The sequence below is a fragment of the Malus domestica genome, chromosome 07 (assembly GCF_042453785.1).
Source record: "Malus domestica chromosome 07, GDT2T_hap1".
In the NCBI taxonomy this organism is placed as follows: Eukaryota; Viridiplantae; Streptophyta; class Magnoliopsida; order Rosales; family Rosaceae; genus Malus; species Malus domestica.
This window is the reverse complement of record NC_091667.1, coordinates 35,482,982-35,499,393: the sequence shown is the minus strand read 5'-3', so window position 1 is coordinate 35,499,393 and position 16,412 is coordinate 35,482,982. Positions and strand designations below refer to the sequence as shown.

At 35.2% G+C, this 16,412-nt stretch overlaps 1 protein-coding gene across 4 annotated transcripts; it reads left to right on the top strand.

The window, feature by feature from the left end:
- Nucleotides 1-725: 725 nt before the first annotated feature.
- Nucleotides 726-8,004, top strand: LOC114819291 (cyclic nucleotide-gated ion channel 1-like). 4 transcript variants are annotated; one of them, XM_029106218.2, is made up of 8 exons: nt 726-896; nt 1,054-1,099; nt 1,741-2,206; nt 2,304-2,501; nt 6,174-6,478; nt 6,581-6,692; nt 6,820-7,083; nt 7,186-8,004. In XM_029106218.2, exons 2-8 carry the CDS (start codon nt 1,059-1,061, stop codon nt 7,645-7,647), a joined length of 1,848 nt encoding a protein of 615 aa, XP_028962051.2. In that variant the 5' UTR covers nt 726-896; nt 1,054-1,058; the 3' UTR covers nt 7,648-8,004. The 4 variants fall into 4 exon arrangements, with proteins under 4 accessions (XP_028962051.2, XP_028962050.2, XP_070681116.1 ...); XM_070825015.1 differs by having other exon boundaries at nt 777-908; nt 1,057-1,099; XM_070825014.1 differs by having other exon boundaries at nt 777-908.
- The last annotated feature ends 8,408 nt before the right edge of the window (nt 8,005-16,412 follow it).

Sequence of the window (16,412 nt, the reverse complement as noted above, 5' to 3'; positions counted from 1 at the left end):
CAGGGTGCCACGTCATCACTTAACGGGAGAACTAACAGTTTGACTAACAGATGTATGAGACTGTCCCAAAATTTACACTTTAGGTATGACTCTGGGACGAAAAAAACTTGATGTACTAAATGTTGAAAACCACGAAACATGAGGGTGGTAAACAGTATTTTACCCAAAAAAAAAACTATCATTTGACAACTAATTTAATCACATTATTATCCGCGTGCGAAATACTTTTTTTTTATAATCGGCATTACACGCCTCTTAAGATGTTTTGAACGTGTTTAAAAATAGAGAAGATAATATTTAATAAACAACTGATTGAATCACATTATTGCTAGCCTATTGTGAGGCTATGTCCACCCCTCTCCCTTAGTGTAGATAATATTGTTTGTTAAAAATAAAAACAATCATTTGACAACAAATATAATCACATTATTATCCGCGTGCGAAATATTTTTTTTATAACCGGCATTACATGCCTCTTAAGATGTTTTGGACGTGTTTAAAAATAGAGAAATTGAATCACATTATTACTAGCATATTGTGATGTACTAATTTGAAAAAAAACACAAAAAAATTAATTATTAAAAAAATACTTTTAAAATGACGAAAGTGCCTCTGCCTTATTGAGGCATTATTTTGAAATGCTTTTGAAGTTTTTTGTCTTAGAGGTATTTTTGTCCAAATATTTGTGTTAAAGTTTAGTGACACTAAAATCACTATTCACCTTTTTCATTGGCTTTATATATAGATAACATCTTCATCTGCATGAAACAACTAGCTGTTTGCTGCAGAGAATGCTACCAAACTTCGGTTTCTGCCACTCGAATCTGCTCTCTCTCTACTTGATCCACATTGTAAACTGAAAGCCTCCCAAACTTAGCCATTCAGGCATCGTTGCTGTAAGCTTCCATGTAGCTAAACTCTCTCTCTCTCTCTCTCTCTCTCTCTCTCTCTCTCTTTCACACACACACACACACGCACAATTTCTTTTTATTGTCAAGCTAGCAGGGAATACTGAATTACTGATCATCACGGTGTATCATAAACTCGATTCAGTAGTTATGGCTAGAAGAGAAGCTTTAGATGTGGAGAACCAGGAAAGGTTAGCACTTCTTTACATTAAGACAGCAATTTTTTGTCTGTAATTTTTTCAGATACAACTTTGTATCAAACACTGGGACTTATATATCTGTACTGGCTTTGGCTGGCCAAATACTTCATCCATTGTATGGCTGTAACTTGTGATTATGATCCAAAGAAAGTTAAGGTTTCATCATAAAATCAATTGTTTATATAGGGAGTAGTCTAACTTACTCATAAGTTCATGCAAGGTCTCTCCTCTCATTAATATAGGGTTCATTCTCAACATGCTCCTTCACATGTGGCGAATTTTCAAGTCTAACACGTGACAACACAATGGGGTGATGCATAGCGCATGTGGCCATTTCGCTTCACATGTGACAACACGCCCCCTTACGCTTTCAAATGCCGAGCATTTAGTTTTCTTCATTTCATTTGTCTGCCTGTTTTTTCTCATGAACACACATATGCATATCCTTCTACATCGCACAGCCCTTATGCATGCTTCACACTAAAGAATGCTCATAGTAGCTTACATACAATCCACTAGTTTATGTATACCTCATAAACTCTATCTCCGAACAGCACTTTGCTGGATCTTTTTATGTTTCTTCATGATTTTGATCGGTGCAATTTGTTTTTTTTTTTTTGTGTCGTTTCAAGATCTGTTATAGGACAGTGCAAATCAACGATTACAATGGCATTAGATGCCCTAATAAAGGGGATGCAGGATGGACAGTGGAAATTACATCCCAAGCGGAGTATGATATTTGTTATGCTATGTGTGTTTGCCATCTCAATAGATCCTTTGTTCTTTTACATTTTAATCATTGATCAAGATTACAAGTGCCTTCAAATGGACAAAAAGCTGAGAACTACTGTTCTTGTGTTGCGATCACTCACGGATATCATTTTCGCCGTGCCTTTTATATATAAAATTTACGTTGGTGTTCAAGCTCAAATGCACAAAAATTCGGGGACTAATGAGGCTGCAAATACCATGACAAATTTGTATCGGGAATCAAAAAGGGAAGAGTTGATTGAAGTTGGCAAGAAAATTGATCAGAAGATGTCGTGGTTATATTTCTCCATCATAAATGATTTTCTCGCTCTTCTTCCTGTCCCACAAGTAAGTGAAACTTAACTCTAATTTTTGTGTGCAGCTATTCTTAACCAGTTAGTTGTAATTAGTGGATTTCTAACTCCTTTTTATTTCTCCTCTTTAGCTGCTAATAGTAGTTACTTTTTACCATATGAGAGGCGCTGAATATGTGGAGCATAGAACGATCATGAATGTCTTCATTGTTGGTCAATATCTACCAAGGATATATCGAATTCACCGGTCCTCTGAGGAACTTCGAAAGAATGCTGGAATTTGGGTTAAAGGTCTATTATATTTTTTTCTCTACATGGTTGCCAGTCACGTAAGTTTCACTCCTATTGTCATTTCATTATAGTATTATGTAAAGAAAACTAATAAAAAATATAATATTATGTAAAGAAAACTAATAAAAAGATATTCGAAATGAATTGACTGGAACTTTAATAAAAATGGCAAAAGTTAAAAAAAAAAGGAGTTGATATTAGTTAAAATACAAATAAAACAATGAGAGCATTCTTCAGGCATATTAGTTAAAAGACATCACCGAAAAAGATGGAGATTATGATATTGGATTAATATCTGGCGCTGATTTTGCCTTTGCCTTTGCAAATTGTTGCTGCTTTGCTCTTTTGCTAGCTCTTTAGCTTGTGTTCCTCCAAATTTATTCTGTACAGAGGTGAGAATAAATTTACTAAAAGACAGGTACATAACTCAAAAAATTATCAAATGGGTTAAAGAGGCATAAAAATATAAGTTTATAAGCTCAGCATCTCTCTTCCGTTTTCCTTCCTTTAAAAAAGCGAAACCCATTCCCTTCGGCCTCAAATTTATTTATTTATTTTTATTTACAGATACCCACATCCGAATCAAAACGAGGATTCTTTTCGGGATTCATATTTACGAATCTGGAATGCATATTTCTTCTGTTTGTTAATTTAAAAAAAAATACAATTATGTAAATTATTTATATAGAAGTGGTGTACAATTTTTAAAAATAGTGTCACTGATTGTAGAAATAATGTCTATTTAGAAATAATGTCTATTGTTTCTTGAAATAGTGTCATTGTTTAGGATAGGGCTGGGTTCAGTTCCATTCGGTTCGTTTTTTGCCAATACCGAAAATCGAGCCGAAGTGACTATTTAGTCCTGTTCGGTTTGTTTTTTTGTCCCTTTTTTGGTTCGGTTTTTTCCGGTTCAGTTCAGTTCGGTTCAGATTTTTTTTAAATAATACAAATAATGCCGAATACAATGAAAATTGAAGAAACTGGAAGAAAAAAAAACAAATCTTTAATGAAAATATAACACTCAAATCCATTCAAATCTAACAGAATTTTTAAAATAAAAAAAAAAACCAAATTCCATATCAATAAAATTGCAGACCCAAGTCACTCGTATCTATCAAAATTAAGCCATATCCAAGAATAAAATCGACATTAATTATATACAATTTGCTCCATACTTAGTCGAATCTTCCATATCAAAGCTCAGTGACCGAGGAGAACAAGTCAATCAGAACAGTTGCGGTGAAAGGTGGCTAGATTTGGTGCATGTCAACATAGGCAAGCGAGAACCACCTTGTTGTCGACGATGGCGGAAGCCATGGCTGACTTCGACGGAGGTATAAGTTGGACAGTGGGATAAAGAGAGATGCAGTAGGGGAGAAAAAAAAGAAGGGGAATGAAATGGGTGGGAGGGAGATGAGAGAACAAAAGAAGAAAAAAGCAAGAGAGAAATGGGAGAGAGGAAGGTGGCGGTATGAGAGGGAAAAAACAAAGAAAAAAATGGAGAGAAGGAACACAGCTGGGGAGAAGAAAATAAGGAATAATTAGTATGCTAGGGTTTCTAACTTTCTAATAGGAGGCCTAACATTCTATTTGGACTTAAGGTTTGGGCTTGGAATTAGTCTGGAAATATATACCCCATTATATATAATAATTAAAATTTTATATAAAACTAATATATATTTATTCGGTTTGATTCGGTTTTTGAACCCCAAAAATCGAAACCGAATCAAACCATTTCAGTTTGGTTTCAATTCGATTTTTTTTTTCGGTTGCGGTTCGATTTTTAGTCCCTTTTTTTTCACTTTTTTTTTTTCAACCCACCCCTAGTTTAGGATATAGCCAGGGTTTAGCATTTAAGATTTCTCAAAATAGTGTCACCGTCTATCAAGGCTGTCTTTGAGATTTCAAGAGCCCGTGTGAAATTTATAAAGAGGGTCTTCTTAAGATAGTCCTCCCAAATTTCTTTTACAAAATGCTTGAAAGCAATAACAAAAAGTGAAACAAATTATAAAACTCATGCTAATTATCAGTTTCCAAATATAATTACATAATAAGTAAAGATAGCTACAAAAATAACTATTACTAAATATACAATCAGTTCAATCTTAAGAAACCAAATGAACAAAACTTTCAAAAAGTACATTGAAATTTCACTTAGAGATGATTCTTCATGTTCTTTGCTGAAAAATCATCAATTAAATTGTGGTGGTGGGGGACTAAAATATTATTAAATTGCTAAAAAAATCTTAAATGATATAAACCATATATCATAATCGATATAACTATTTTTTGTAAAAGATTTTATGTAAACCAATTATCTTCTTCCTGATATGCTCTCTTAAAATATAAGCATTTTTTTTAACAAACTATATTATCTATATTAAAGGGAAGGGGTGGGCTTAGCCTCACAATGAGCTAGTAATAATGTGATTCAAACTCGCATTTGGTGAGAAACAAACCTAGGACCTCTCACTTACAAGTGAAAAGGAATATCACTAAACCATACCATATTATAGGTTGATCAATGCAATAGATATAATTTGGAGGCCTTTTTAAGGCAAGGGGCTCTGTGCGACCGCATATTTTGCTCCCCTCAAAGTCGGCATTCTAGAAATGGTGATCATTGTTTCTAAAAATAACAATATTGTTTAGAAGTAGTGACTATTACTAGAAATGGTGACCACCGCTATTAGAAATAGTATCACTCTTTGTATAAATAGTGACCATTGTTTCTAGAAATTTATTGTTAAAAAAAAACAATATTTCTTCTTAATAAAACCTTATTAAGTGTTTTTATTAAAAATATTTTGATAATAATTTTGATGAATTTTTGCATGTGATTAATAATTCATATTATTATGTTTAAAAAAATCATGACTAATTTTAAACTTTATACATAACAAAAATAAAATAAAAAATGAGAGGAGGAAGAAGTGCTATGAGAGAGAAGATGGAGAAAATGATGGTGATAATAAGTGAAAGATAAGAGAGTAGAGAGATGATGATGGAGATGGGTGAAAGGAAAAAGAGATGATGGAGATGGGTGAAAGGAAAAAGAGATGATGGAGATGATGGTGATAGGTGAAAAGTGAAGGGAATAGCGAAGGAGAGTAAGAGAGAGAAAGCAAGGGATGAGCGGGACCCACGCGTCTATAGTTTTAGGTTTCTTTTGTTCTTATTATATTAAAATTTTATTTTATTTCGTTAAAGTTTAAACTATTTTTATTAAAGAAAACTAATAAAAAATATTTGAAAATTTTGAATTTTAACGATAAAAACAAAATCAAAGGTAAAATGAATAGTACTAAGATTGAATTTTTAGTGTAAAAATATGATTTTTCATTAAAATGAACAATATCACGGGTTTTTCGTTAAAACTCAATTTTTATTAAGTAAAGTTATTAAATTATTTTTTGTTAAGAAAAAGTTTAGAGAACTCCTTTTTACTAAAGCTTCCTTTTATGCATTCACTAATGCCAGACGAAGCTTTCTTTTAGAAACGTTTGACTAACATTCAATTTTGTTTGCCCGTTTCGGATTATATGTACCCTCAAATTTACGTTCATAATCAATTACTACCAGGCAGCTTTTTGTTTGTTTGATTTAGTTAACGTAAAAACTCACAGCTTTGCGCTACACAATTTTTACTTAATGCATTACACATTCCTTAATTGATAAATCGTTTGCTTACGAATTTGTTATTTTTGTAGATACTTGGAGCTTTATGGTATTTCTTTTCTATTCAACAAGAGACATTATGCTGGCACAATGCCTGTGCAAAACATAGTCCAGATCCTATTGGATGTATGAATACTTTCTACTGTGGACGTCGAACTACTACTTCGAGAAATATAACGCTTCTTAATGAGTATTGCCCGTTAGATACTCCAGATGGTGCCTTACCACCATTTAATTTCGGAATATTTCTCGATTCCCTTAAGAACCATAACTTAGAGAATATAAAGTTCGAAAAGAAGTTCTTTTACTCTTTCTGGTGGGGCTTGCGAAATCTAAGGTTCACAATATATCTATTGACAATCAACAATTTTTAGAAAATATGTAAGGAATAGAATTTTTAGGATTATCTAATTCGGCAACATCGTCTAATATTTTGCAGTAATTTTGGGACGAATCTGACAACAAGTACATATGTGATGGAAAACTTGTTTGCGATTCTCATTTCTGCCTTGGGCTTGCTACTATTTCTATATCTCATTGGAAACGTGCAGGTTGGTATATTGAATCTCTCTGTACTTTAACCTTCAACAATTTTCTCGTGTTTGGGAGTTGGGAATTGGGACTCTGGAGATCATTCTTCGAGTATATTAGGTAACCGTTTGATTTGTGGCGAGACAGACTTTTATACAGATGGAAGCTACAAAAAAAGAGGAGATGAGAGGCGGAAAGATATATGAGAAGAGGCAATGGGTACGCATCCAGGTAGACATCTGGATGCAGGAACATAAATTCCCTGATGATATCAAGAACGAAATCAGGAATAGCATAGAGCAAGCATTGAAAAGTAACAAAGATGTTGATGTCAACAACCCATTCCTTATTCTTTATCCGAAAACCAAAATATCTATAAAACGCTTTCTTTTCATGGATACACTTAGAACAGTATGTTCTTCAAAGCTCAATCTCTCTGCATTTATTAATTGCATACATTTTCACTGCAATGTTGTTCTGATGATATATCTGTGCGTGCGCATATGTGCATAGGTAAATATACTTAAAGACACAAATCAAAGAGTGTTGGAGTTGATGTGCGACTATCTGAAGCCAGTGACATACAGTTTTAACAGTTTCGTTTTTCGAATTGGAGATCCACTCGACTGCATGCTGTTCATTATCGAAGGGACAATGTGGACCTACACGTCGAGTGATAGTCATGCTGGGCAAGGAATCTCATCAATGGCCATCAAGCCCCTCAGGAAAGGTGACTTTTACGGGGAAGAGCTTCTCGATTGGGCATCAGACAGTTTCACCGAACTTCCAGTCTCCAGCAAATATGTCAAAAGTCAGACAAAAGTAGAAGCATTTGTACTCATGGCCAAGGACTTGGAAACCGTAGTCTCCAGATGCAAAAACTATTGGGGCTTGTACAATCCCGAAGAGGTGGCACTTTCAACTGTTCGTCGTATCCGTAGAAGGGCAACAACGTCCGCGCCCGTCCCCGGCTGAAATATGGAATGACATTGGTGAGATCTTGCCATCCACAGCAAGCAATTAGTATCTTCATAAACGTCGTAGTCGAGATGCTCTATTTATGCCCAAGAGTTCTATACACAACCCTAGCTGAGTACATTCTGTATAAGCTCTGGCCTTAAAACAATACTATTATTGGTTGATAATTAGCCCGTACGTTTCAATAATTCAGCAGTGGTAGCCACAATCTCATTTCTCTTAGGGATATGTTTATGTTGGTCATGTTCTGAAACATTTGCAGTTATGAGGTTTAAGTTATTAGGCATAGAAAGCTCTAAACCTTATATATCGTGCTGCTTTATGTTATATATGGTAATTCACTATTTCGATGCCGATACGGTAGTTCACTGTTCAAGGCAGTTTTTGAGTTTTTAATGGCCTAGGGCGATAAACAAATGGGGCTATTTTCTACACTTTATTTTCACAAGAAAATAAAATGCAAAATTTTTTTCCATATATCCCGTTCTCTGCGCTTAAAACATATTAATTTGACCACAATAAATATAAAAGAATCTTCTTCTAGTATTTATAGTGTCAAAATCTTGAGGCACACATTTTTAAAATCAAGCTTTTACCTCTTTTATCCATTGGTTTCTTAAACTTATTTGAGGTATGTTACTAGTTTTTCATTAAGATTGTTTTGATCCTCTTCGAGTGGGTCGAGTTATTAACTTTCTCATTGCACAAGATTGTCAATCTATTTAACTTTTCACGTGTCTAATCGACTTAAAGTAACTTTTAACTACTTTAGTCGAATCACCTATTTCTTAGCTCTTTAGAAGAACATACTAGAAGAGAGATTGAGAAGGAGAGAATTGAAAGAAAGAAAAAGGAGGAATATTGTTTGCACAATAGTTTTGGTCAAGAGATATAATTAACCTTTTTTCATTCTGTCAATATATTGTTCATTTGAGCTCCTCTACCATACTAGAGTTGTATTTTTTAACGCTGATATTAAATATAGGGGTGTGCTATCCACACACCCCATTTTACTTCTCACACACCTCTTGATAATTTCTGTCCGTTGATCTTCTTCAATTCATCCGATCCGACGGCTGAAAATTAAAAAGGTGTGTGAGAAGTAAAATGAGATGTGTGGATATCACACCCCTAAATATATACCATTTTTTGTTCATATATGTATTTACCAATATATAAAAAAACATGGGGCCCCTTTGATGCGGGCCCTAACCAGTCGACCTTCCCACCTTTACTCAAGAATGGCCATGTCACTGTTCAAGAGTTGAGGTTTTTTTTTTTCCGGTCAAATTCAAGAGGTGAGGTTTGACTTAGTCAAAATGGGTCATGAGATTGTTACCTTTGTTCTTTTGCATTCCATTCACCTGATCAAGACAAGAAGTGCCTTGGAATGGACAAAACGGTGAAGACTGCAACTCTTCTTTTGCGACTCCTCACGGATCTCATTTTTGTAGTGCATATTATTCATCAAATTCGCTTGTCAGGCCATTAAATCTGTCAACTCACAGGAAATGGCAGTAGCCGGGAAGTTGTCGTGGCGCTCGATCATTACTGACATTCTTGCTGTTCTTCCAGTCCCACAAGTAAGGCAATTAGAATTAAAGTTTAATCAATTTTTGGATGTTGTTATTGGAACTCCAGAAAAATGGTTATGCACTCTTCCAAGTTATTTCTCTCTTATATTTACATGTTTAAAGTGTAGAGTAACTTTTTGGAAGCAGTAATAACAACTTCCTAATGTCTTTTGTAAAATATATGAGTAGCTATAGGTTTAACTAGCTCTGTTTGTTTGTTTTGCCCAGGTGCTTTTAGTAGGTGTTTTCTTCAAGATGATCGGTCCTGGATATTTGGAAAATAGAAAGGCTTCGTTCTTGTTGCCTAATTTCTTCCAAGGATTTACCGAGTTCACCTCTCCTCTTTTACAACCTTCCACAAACTGGAATATGGGCCAAAGGAGCATTCAATTTTTTCTTTTACATCCTTGCAAGTCATGTAAGTTTTTTTTCCATTGTCAATTTATTTTAGTCATTAAATTTCTTTGCTTCGCTTACTCCTAAACCTAACTTACTCCTACCCAGCACCCTACTCACCCTTACCATTCGACTAACTCGAGTGGTAATTAACTTTAGTCTTTAGTTTGACTTAAACATTTGTAATACAGTGAAAGAAGACAGTAGCAGTGAAGGAATAAATGGCTTTGTGAATCATGAATTGAATTAAGTTAACCATAAGTGAGTGTACGTGTTGAATATATAGCTTTACATCAATCAATCAGTTACAAGATAGACTTATCTCAGATAACAAATTTACAAAATTAAATACATGTGATAATAGTGAAAATAAGATTAAACCAAAGAGTATCTGTTGAAGAGTTGTAGAAGAATGCAAACTGTTGCTCAGCATATTCGAACTGTTTGGAAGCAGAGTTGGGCGGGATGGTTTTCAAAAGTCTGTGGCTTATCAAGATTTCCTTTTCTTTTACATTTATGGCCAAATACAAGGTGCCATGTGCCATGGATCTTAAAGTGGGGATATGAAGTCAGTGACGGATCCGGTCATATTACATGTTAATTTTAATGGGTCAAGTTCGAGTCTGATCATATTATCCGTTCATTTTAACGAGTTTGATATGACACAACCTATTAAGATATCGTGTATGTCACGAAAACTACACGAACAAAGCAAACACGACACGATTGCAAGGTCTAAGGCATTCGCCTAGGCAGTTATAGCATCCTTTCTTAATTAAAACATAAAAAAATGAAAGAAAAAAAATGAGAATGATGTCATCAAAATAAAAAAATGAAATTGGATATGGATAGCACCACCTAAAAATAATTGAAATTCCGATCTCCTTTGGTTTAATATTATGGCTGCAAGTGTGAGAAATGCCTTACACTTCGACGCTATGTGTATTGGTTGTCCTAGGGGTTCTATTATTTAAGCTTTTTTTTCTTCTAAGGAAAAAAAAATAAATAAAAAGCTCTTGGTTTGAAGGAATTTCCATGTCCGCGTGTGAGAAGAGGGAGGGAAAAGAACCGGAGGATAACCATGGCACTGAATTCAAAATGATGCAGACAGTCGTGGGCAGTGGTGAAGGGGTGATAAAATTAAGACAAATTACGTGGCATAATTGAGAGCCAACAGATGAATTTTATTGGCTAGGATTAAAAGCCTTGTATAGTGTTGCAGGGGAAAAAAACATGCAGAGGATCCAAATTCAGAAAATAATTAGTCTTGTGAGTTCCACACATGCGTGCCGCATGTGTCGTTTTTATGGTCGAAAAGGGGAATATATTAAAAAGGGTAAAATCCAGCCGAGAACAACAAAGAAGGCTAAAAAGCACCAGCCCCAGGAAGGGACCACAAACAAAGCAAGAAGAAAGACCAAACTTTGATCAAAAAGGGTTAGATGTCCGAAAAGGGATTTTAACAGGACATAATCAAAGGTCTTTCGAGGATCCTTTCCTCCTAATCTACTAAATCAGAGAATTCGTGCCATTGAAATTTGATCCAAATGTTACAATTAGGGGTTCACTCTAAAAGTTATAATAACTTCAACTGTTGGATTATATTTCAATAACACGGATTTCCTAATTTGATGAATTAGGAGGAAAAAATCTGGAGATGATCCATTTCTATAGTAAAATACATTTGTTTCATTTTCCATGTTGGTGGGTCATCCTGAATCGCTCAATAATTAATCAATAATGCTTGCACAGTGCATCTATACTATTTTGTTCTAGGACGTGATAAAACTGAAAGTTGACAGTTGAACAATGTTTCACAACAAATTCCCTGATGATATCAAGAACGATATCAGGAATAGCATAGAGAAAGCATTGAAAAAATACCCAGATGCTGAAGTCCACAACCCATTACTTATCCTTTCTTGGCAAAGCAAAAGATCTATAAAACGCTTTCTTTTCATGGATACACTTAAAAAAGTATGTTATTCAAAACTCGATTTCTCTCCATCTATTAATGCCATCCATTTTCACTGCAATGTTTTTCTGATGATATATGTCTGCGCGCTCATGTGTTAGTATAGGTAAATATGCTTAAGGACAGGGATGAAAAAGTGTTGACGTTGATATGCGACTATCTGAAGCCAGTGACGTGCAGTGAGAACACCTTCGTTTTTCGAATGGGAGATCCACTCGATTGCATGTTGTTCATTATCAAAGGAACAATGTGGGCCTACGCGTCATCGAGTGATGGTCATGCTGGGCAAGGAATCTCATCAATGTCCATCAAGCCCCTCGGGAAAGGTAACTTTTACGGGGAAGAACTTCTCGATTGGGCATCAAACTGTTTCACCAAAGTTCCAGTCTCCCGCAAACATGTTAAAACTGTTAAAGTCCCTCATTAGTGGTGTGAAAGAAAATCAAGGGGTTTAAATATGATTACCTCACTTTAACTAATACCGAGATATTTTGTGGTAAAATCTCACCCTTGACGGATTAGGCAAGTGGTAAAGTTAGAAATAATATCGGTGTCGTTAGAGTGAGAATGAGCTTGGTGATTTGAAAATCCAACAAAAACTCGGACAAAAGTAGAAGCATTTGTGTCCCAGGACTTGGAAACTGTAGTCTCCCGATGCAAACCATGTTGGGAATGTAACAATCCTGAAGAGGTGGCACTTGCTACCATCCGTCGTTTCCGTATCAAGCCACACCAACGCCTGCCCCTCTCCCCGGCTGGAATAGCGGATGTCAATGGTGGGAGCTTGCCATCGACAGCAGGCAATTAGTATATTCAGAAACGTCAAAGTCGAGACGCTCAAATCATGGGCCAAGAGTTCCATACACAACTCTAGCTGAGTACATATTGTATAGCTCTGGCCGCGAATCAATATTGTTGATATTTAGCCAGGGTAGCGTTTCTATGTTTATATATTGATCATGTGCAATCTAAACCTTATATAGATAGAGTGCTTGATGTTAGATATGTTCTGGGAAGCAAACAACAACAAGACAGTAGCACAAGTGGTTCAAGTAATTAAGTCAACTGCAAGTGTTTTATTGATAGTTTTTGAATAAAAATAACATATCGTACAAGCTCAACAATCCAATAATATTGGGCATTTTTCGGTTCCACATCTCGTTGGAATTGTTTCGGCATGTTAATAAATCTAAGAGTTGTTGACAGTTTTGCTTCTGTGGTTATGACTAGCGAAATTAACTTATACCATTGTTTCTGCCATTAATTTTGTTCTTAGCTTATACAACCAAGTGCCTTCGCCCATGAGCAGTAGGTCTCGGGTTCGAGACTTGGGAGCAGCCTCTCCATAAAATGGGGGTAAGGCTAGCCGACATTCACCTCTCCCAGACCCTGCGTAAAGCGGGAGCCTTGTGCACTGGGTACAACCTTAGCTTATACAACCAAGTACCAAGATCAACTCTATCCCACAAAGTCAGGGATAGATTAGAAGCTGAATATATGATTTGATTGTAATTGATAGTAGTTGACTTTTTTACATTATATTTACTTGATTGTAATCCCTGATCATAGGAGCACAGTTGTGTAGATATGTATTCCAACCCAATGAATGAAATCGTATATATCTTGTTCAGTCATTCTTTACATCAATCAGTTAGAAGATAGAGTTATCTAAAATAACAAATTTACAAAATTGAATACATGTGATAATAGTGGAAAATAAGATTAATCCGAAGTGTTTATCAGTTGAAGAGTTGTTGAAGAATGCAAACTGTTCCTCAGCATATTCCAACTGTTTGGCAGTAGAGTTGGGCAGGAGTGATTTTCAAAAGTCTCTGGCTTATCAAGATTCCCTCTTCTTATACATTTCATGGCGAATTACAAGGTGCCATGGATCTTAAAGTAGAGATATGAAGTCAGTACCAGGTGGCTCATATAATCTGTTCATTTTAATGGGTTGAGTTTGGATCGGGTCATATTACATGTTTATTTTAAAGAGTTTAAGACGTCATGATCCGTTAAGATTTCGAGTATGTCACGAAAATGATTCGAACATGCAAACACAATACAATCGCCAACTCTAAGGCAGACAACTAGGCAAGGTCTAGTCATCATTTCTTAATTTTTAAACACCTAAAGATTAATCTTGATGATAGCGCTTAAGCCAGCATTAGATGTGAATTTTTAGAACATTGAGTGCAACATAATACCTAAGACTCTTTCATTGTTTGATTGCTCACCTGTGGGACAAGCCAAGCAATTTTCTCCACCAGGGACAAAAACATCAAATTAACATCAGAAAAATGTTGGCTTGTACGCTCACTTGGTTTCACACTTAGCAAACGAGCAATCTTCTACCTATAGTCAAACAATTTTCTACATTATGGCTATATAATAACTATCCAAATCAAATCGTCAACTGTTTTCAAAAACTAGTCAAGTCGTCAACCAATACTCTTATCTTATCCACCAGGTTAAGTTTTCAATGATAAAATTAATCAACACATAAAAAAATGAAAAATAAGGGTAGTGTTATCCACGTACATTTGTTACTTTTGTTTATTATTTTTTCTCAATTCTTTTAATTTGAGGTAAAAAATTAAAAAATGTATAAGAAGTAGGCGTGTAAATAGTAACAACCCAAAAATAATTGAAATTCCGAGATCCCCTTCGTTTAATATTTGTGGCTGTGGCTGCAAGTGTGAAAAATGCCTTACACGTTGACGCTATGTGTACTACCACTGGTTAGTGTGATTTGTACCGGTTAGTGGATGGAGGGAAAAACTGCAGGAGGGCAACCATGGCACTGAATTCTAAGTGATGCAGACAGTCGTGGGTAGTGATGATGGGACCAGGATCCTCTCCTGAGCTAAGGATGAGGATCCTCCTGATCAATGCTTGTGGGCCGTTGGATGAAAATCCAACAATTACAAACATATGATCCCTTTAAAGTTATAATAATTGTAGCCGTTGGATTTTCATCCAACGGCCCACACGCATTGATGAGGAGGATCCTCATCCTTAGCTCAGGAGAGGATCCTGGTCCGTGATGATGGGGTGATAAAATTAAAAAGAAAACTAATGAAAAGAATATAAAAAACTTTAAGTTTTAACAATAAGCATAAAATAAAGGGTAAAATGAATATTACTATGATTGATTTTTTAGTGTAAAAATATATTTTTTCGTTAAAGTGAACAGTACAAGAAGTTTTTTTTTAAAGTTCCCAAAATTAAAACCAAGTAAATTTGGTATCATTAAATTACGTAGCATAATTGAGAGCAATTAGATGAATTTTGGTGGCTATGATCAAAAGCCTTGTATAGTGTTTTTTTATTACAACGATATATTTTACAGTAAGACAGTAAGAAGATGGGAGAGTTTGCCTAGGTCACAAAATGACAACCTAATTTGGTATCGAATTCGTCATTCACGAGATTCGAACCTAAGACATCTTACTTACAAGTGAATAACAATATCACAAGACCGTATTACTTAGTAATAAAGCCTTATATAATGTTAAAAGAAAAAAACATGCAAAATATCCAAATTCATAAAATAAATAGTTTTAAGGGTCCCACACATGTGTCACACATCATTATTAGTTGGGTGCATTTTTGCTTTCACATTCAAGTAGTTGTAATAGTCACCATCTACTTAACTATTGAATGAATTTAAATTTTAAGATTTGTATTTATCTCTTACACATATCTAAAGAAAATTCATCTAACAATGATAAAACACATTACCATCATTTAAAAGTGATGAATAAAAGTATTTCCGAGCCAGCTGCTTCAACTTTTTTTGGGTCCAAAAGGAGAATGTATTAAAAAGGGTAAAACCACAACAAAGGAGGCTACAAAGTAGTCTAGCCCAGGAAAAAGCTATAAACAAAGCAAGGACAAAGTCCAAACAATGGGTAAAAGGGTGAGAGTTCCGAAAGAGATTATAACAAGACATAAAACGCAACTTCTGTCCAAACCCCAGACATCCCTCTAATCCAGAAAAATTAAAAAAAGACAGCTAGTTACTCCAACATGATGAACACCTTTGCTTCATTTTCCAGGTTGGTGGGTTACCCAGAGCCCCTCAAATAATTAACAGATCATCCAACGTTTTTCACATTGGTGGGTTACCCTGAACATCTCAATAATTAACAAATAAACTTGCATGCTTTCATAAATCATGAAATTTAAACTTATTTAATATTGATAAATATCACCATTATTATTTTTTCTTTAGGTTTTTATGTTTTGATTAATTTTATCATTGACGACTACTTAGTGGATAAGAGTTTACATATATTGAAGAAATTCATTTGTTGGTGTAGTGGAGTGTTCGGCCTTTTTTTTTATGTTTTTTGTTTGTACCATACTTGACCAATCCCGAAACTACCGAGCACCGGCCAACGCTATACTGTCAAGGACCCAGAAGAGTTCCCCTCCGACCAGGAGGCCAATCACTACTCGACACGTGTCAAGATTAGAAGCCAATCAGAGCGCAGCACGTGTCAACATCAAGAACCAATCATAGCATGACACATGTCAATGTGACAAAGCTACAAGTTTTTCTATAAATAGGGGTCATTCCCCCACAATATTGCCTAATGCCATTTTGTGTTAAATCATTCACAAGAACTCACTAAATTGAGAGCTTGATCCTTTGTACTTGTGTAAGCCCTTCACTACTAATAAGAACTCATCTACTCCGTGGACGTAGCCAATCTGGGTGAACCACGTACATCCTGTGTTTGCTTCTCTGTCTCTATTCATTTACGTACTTATCCTCACTAGTGACCGAAGCAACCAAGCGAAGGTCACAA

What these genes read in the sequence shown, in the direction of transcription:
- LOC114819291 (XM_029106218.2), top strand. Translation starts at nt 1,059, where the DNA reads ATGGCTAGAAGAGAAGCTTTAGATGTGGAGAACCAGGAAAG. An exon ending in CTCTTCTTCCTGTCCCACAA is followed by an intron (nt 2,207 to 2,303) that starts GTAAGTGAAACT and finishes TCTCCTCTTTAG; the next exon opens with CTGCTAATAGTAGTTACTTT. An exon ending in TGGGGCTTGCGAAATCTAAG is followed by an intron (nt 6,479 to 6,580) that starts GTTCACAATATA and finishes AATATTTTGCAG; the next exon opens with TAATTTTGGGACGAATCTGA.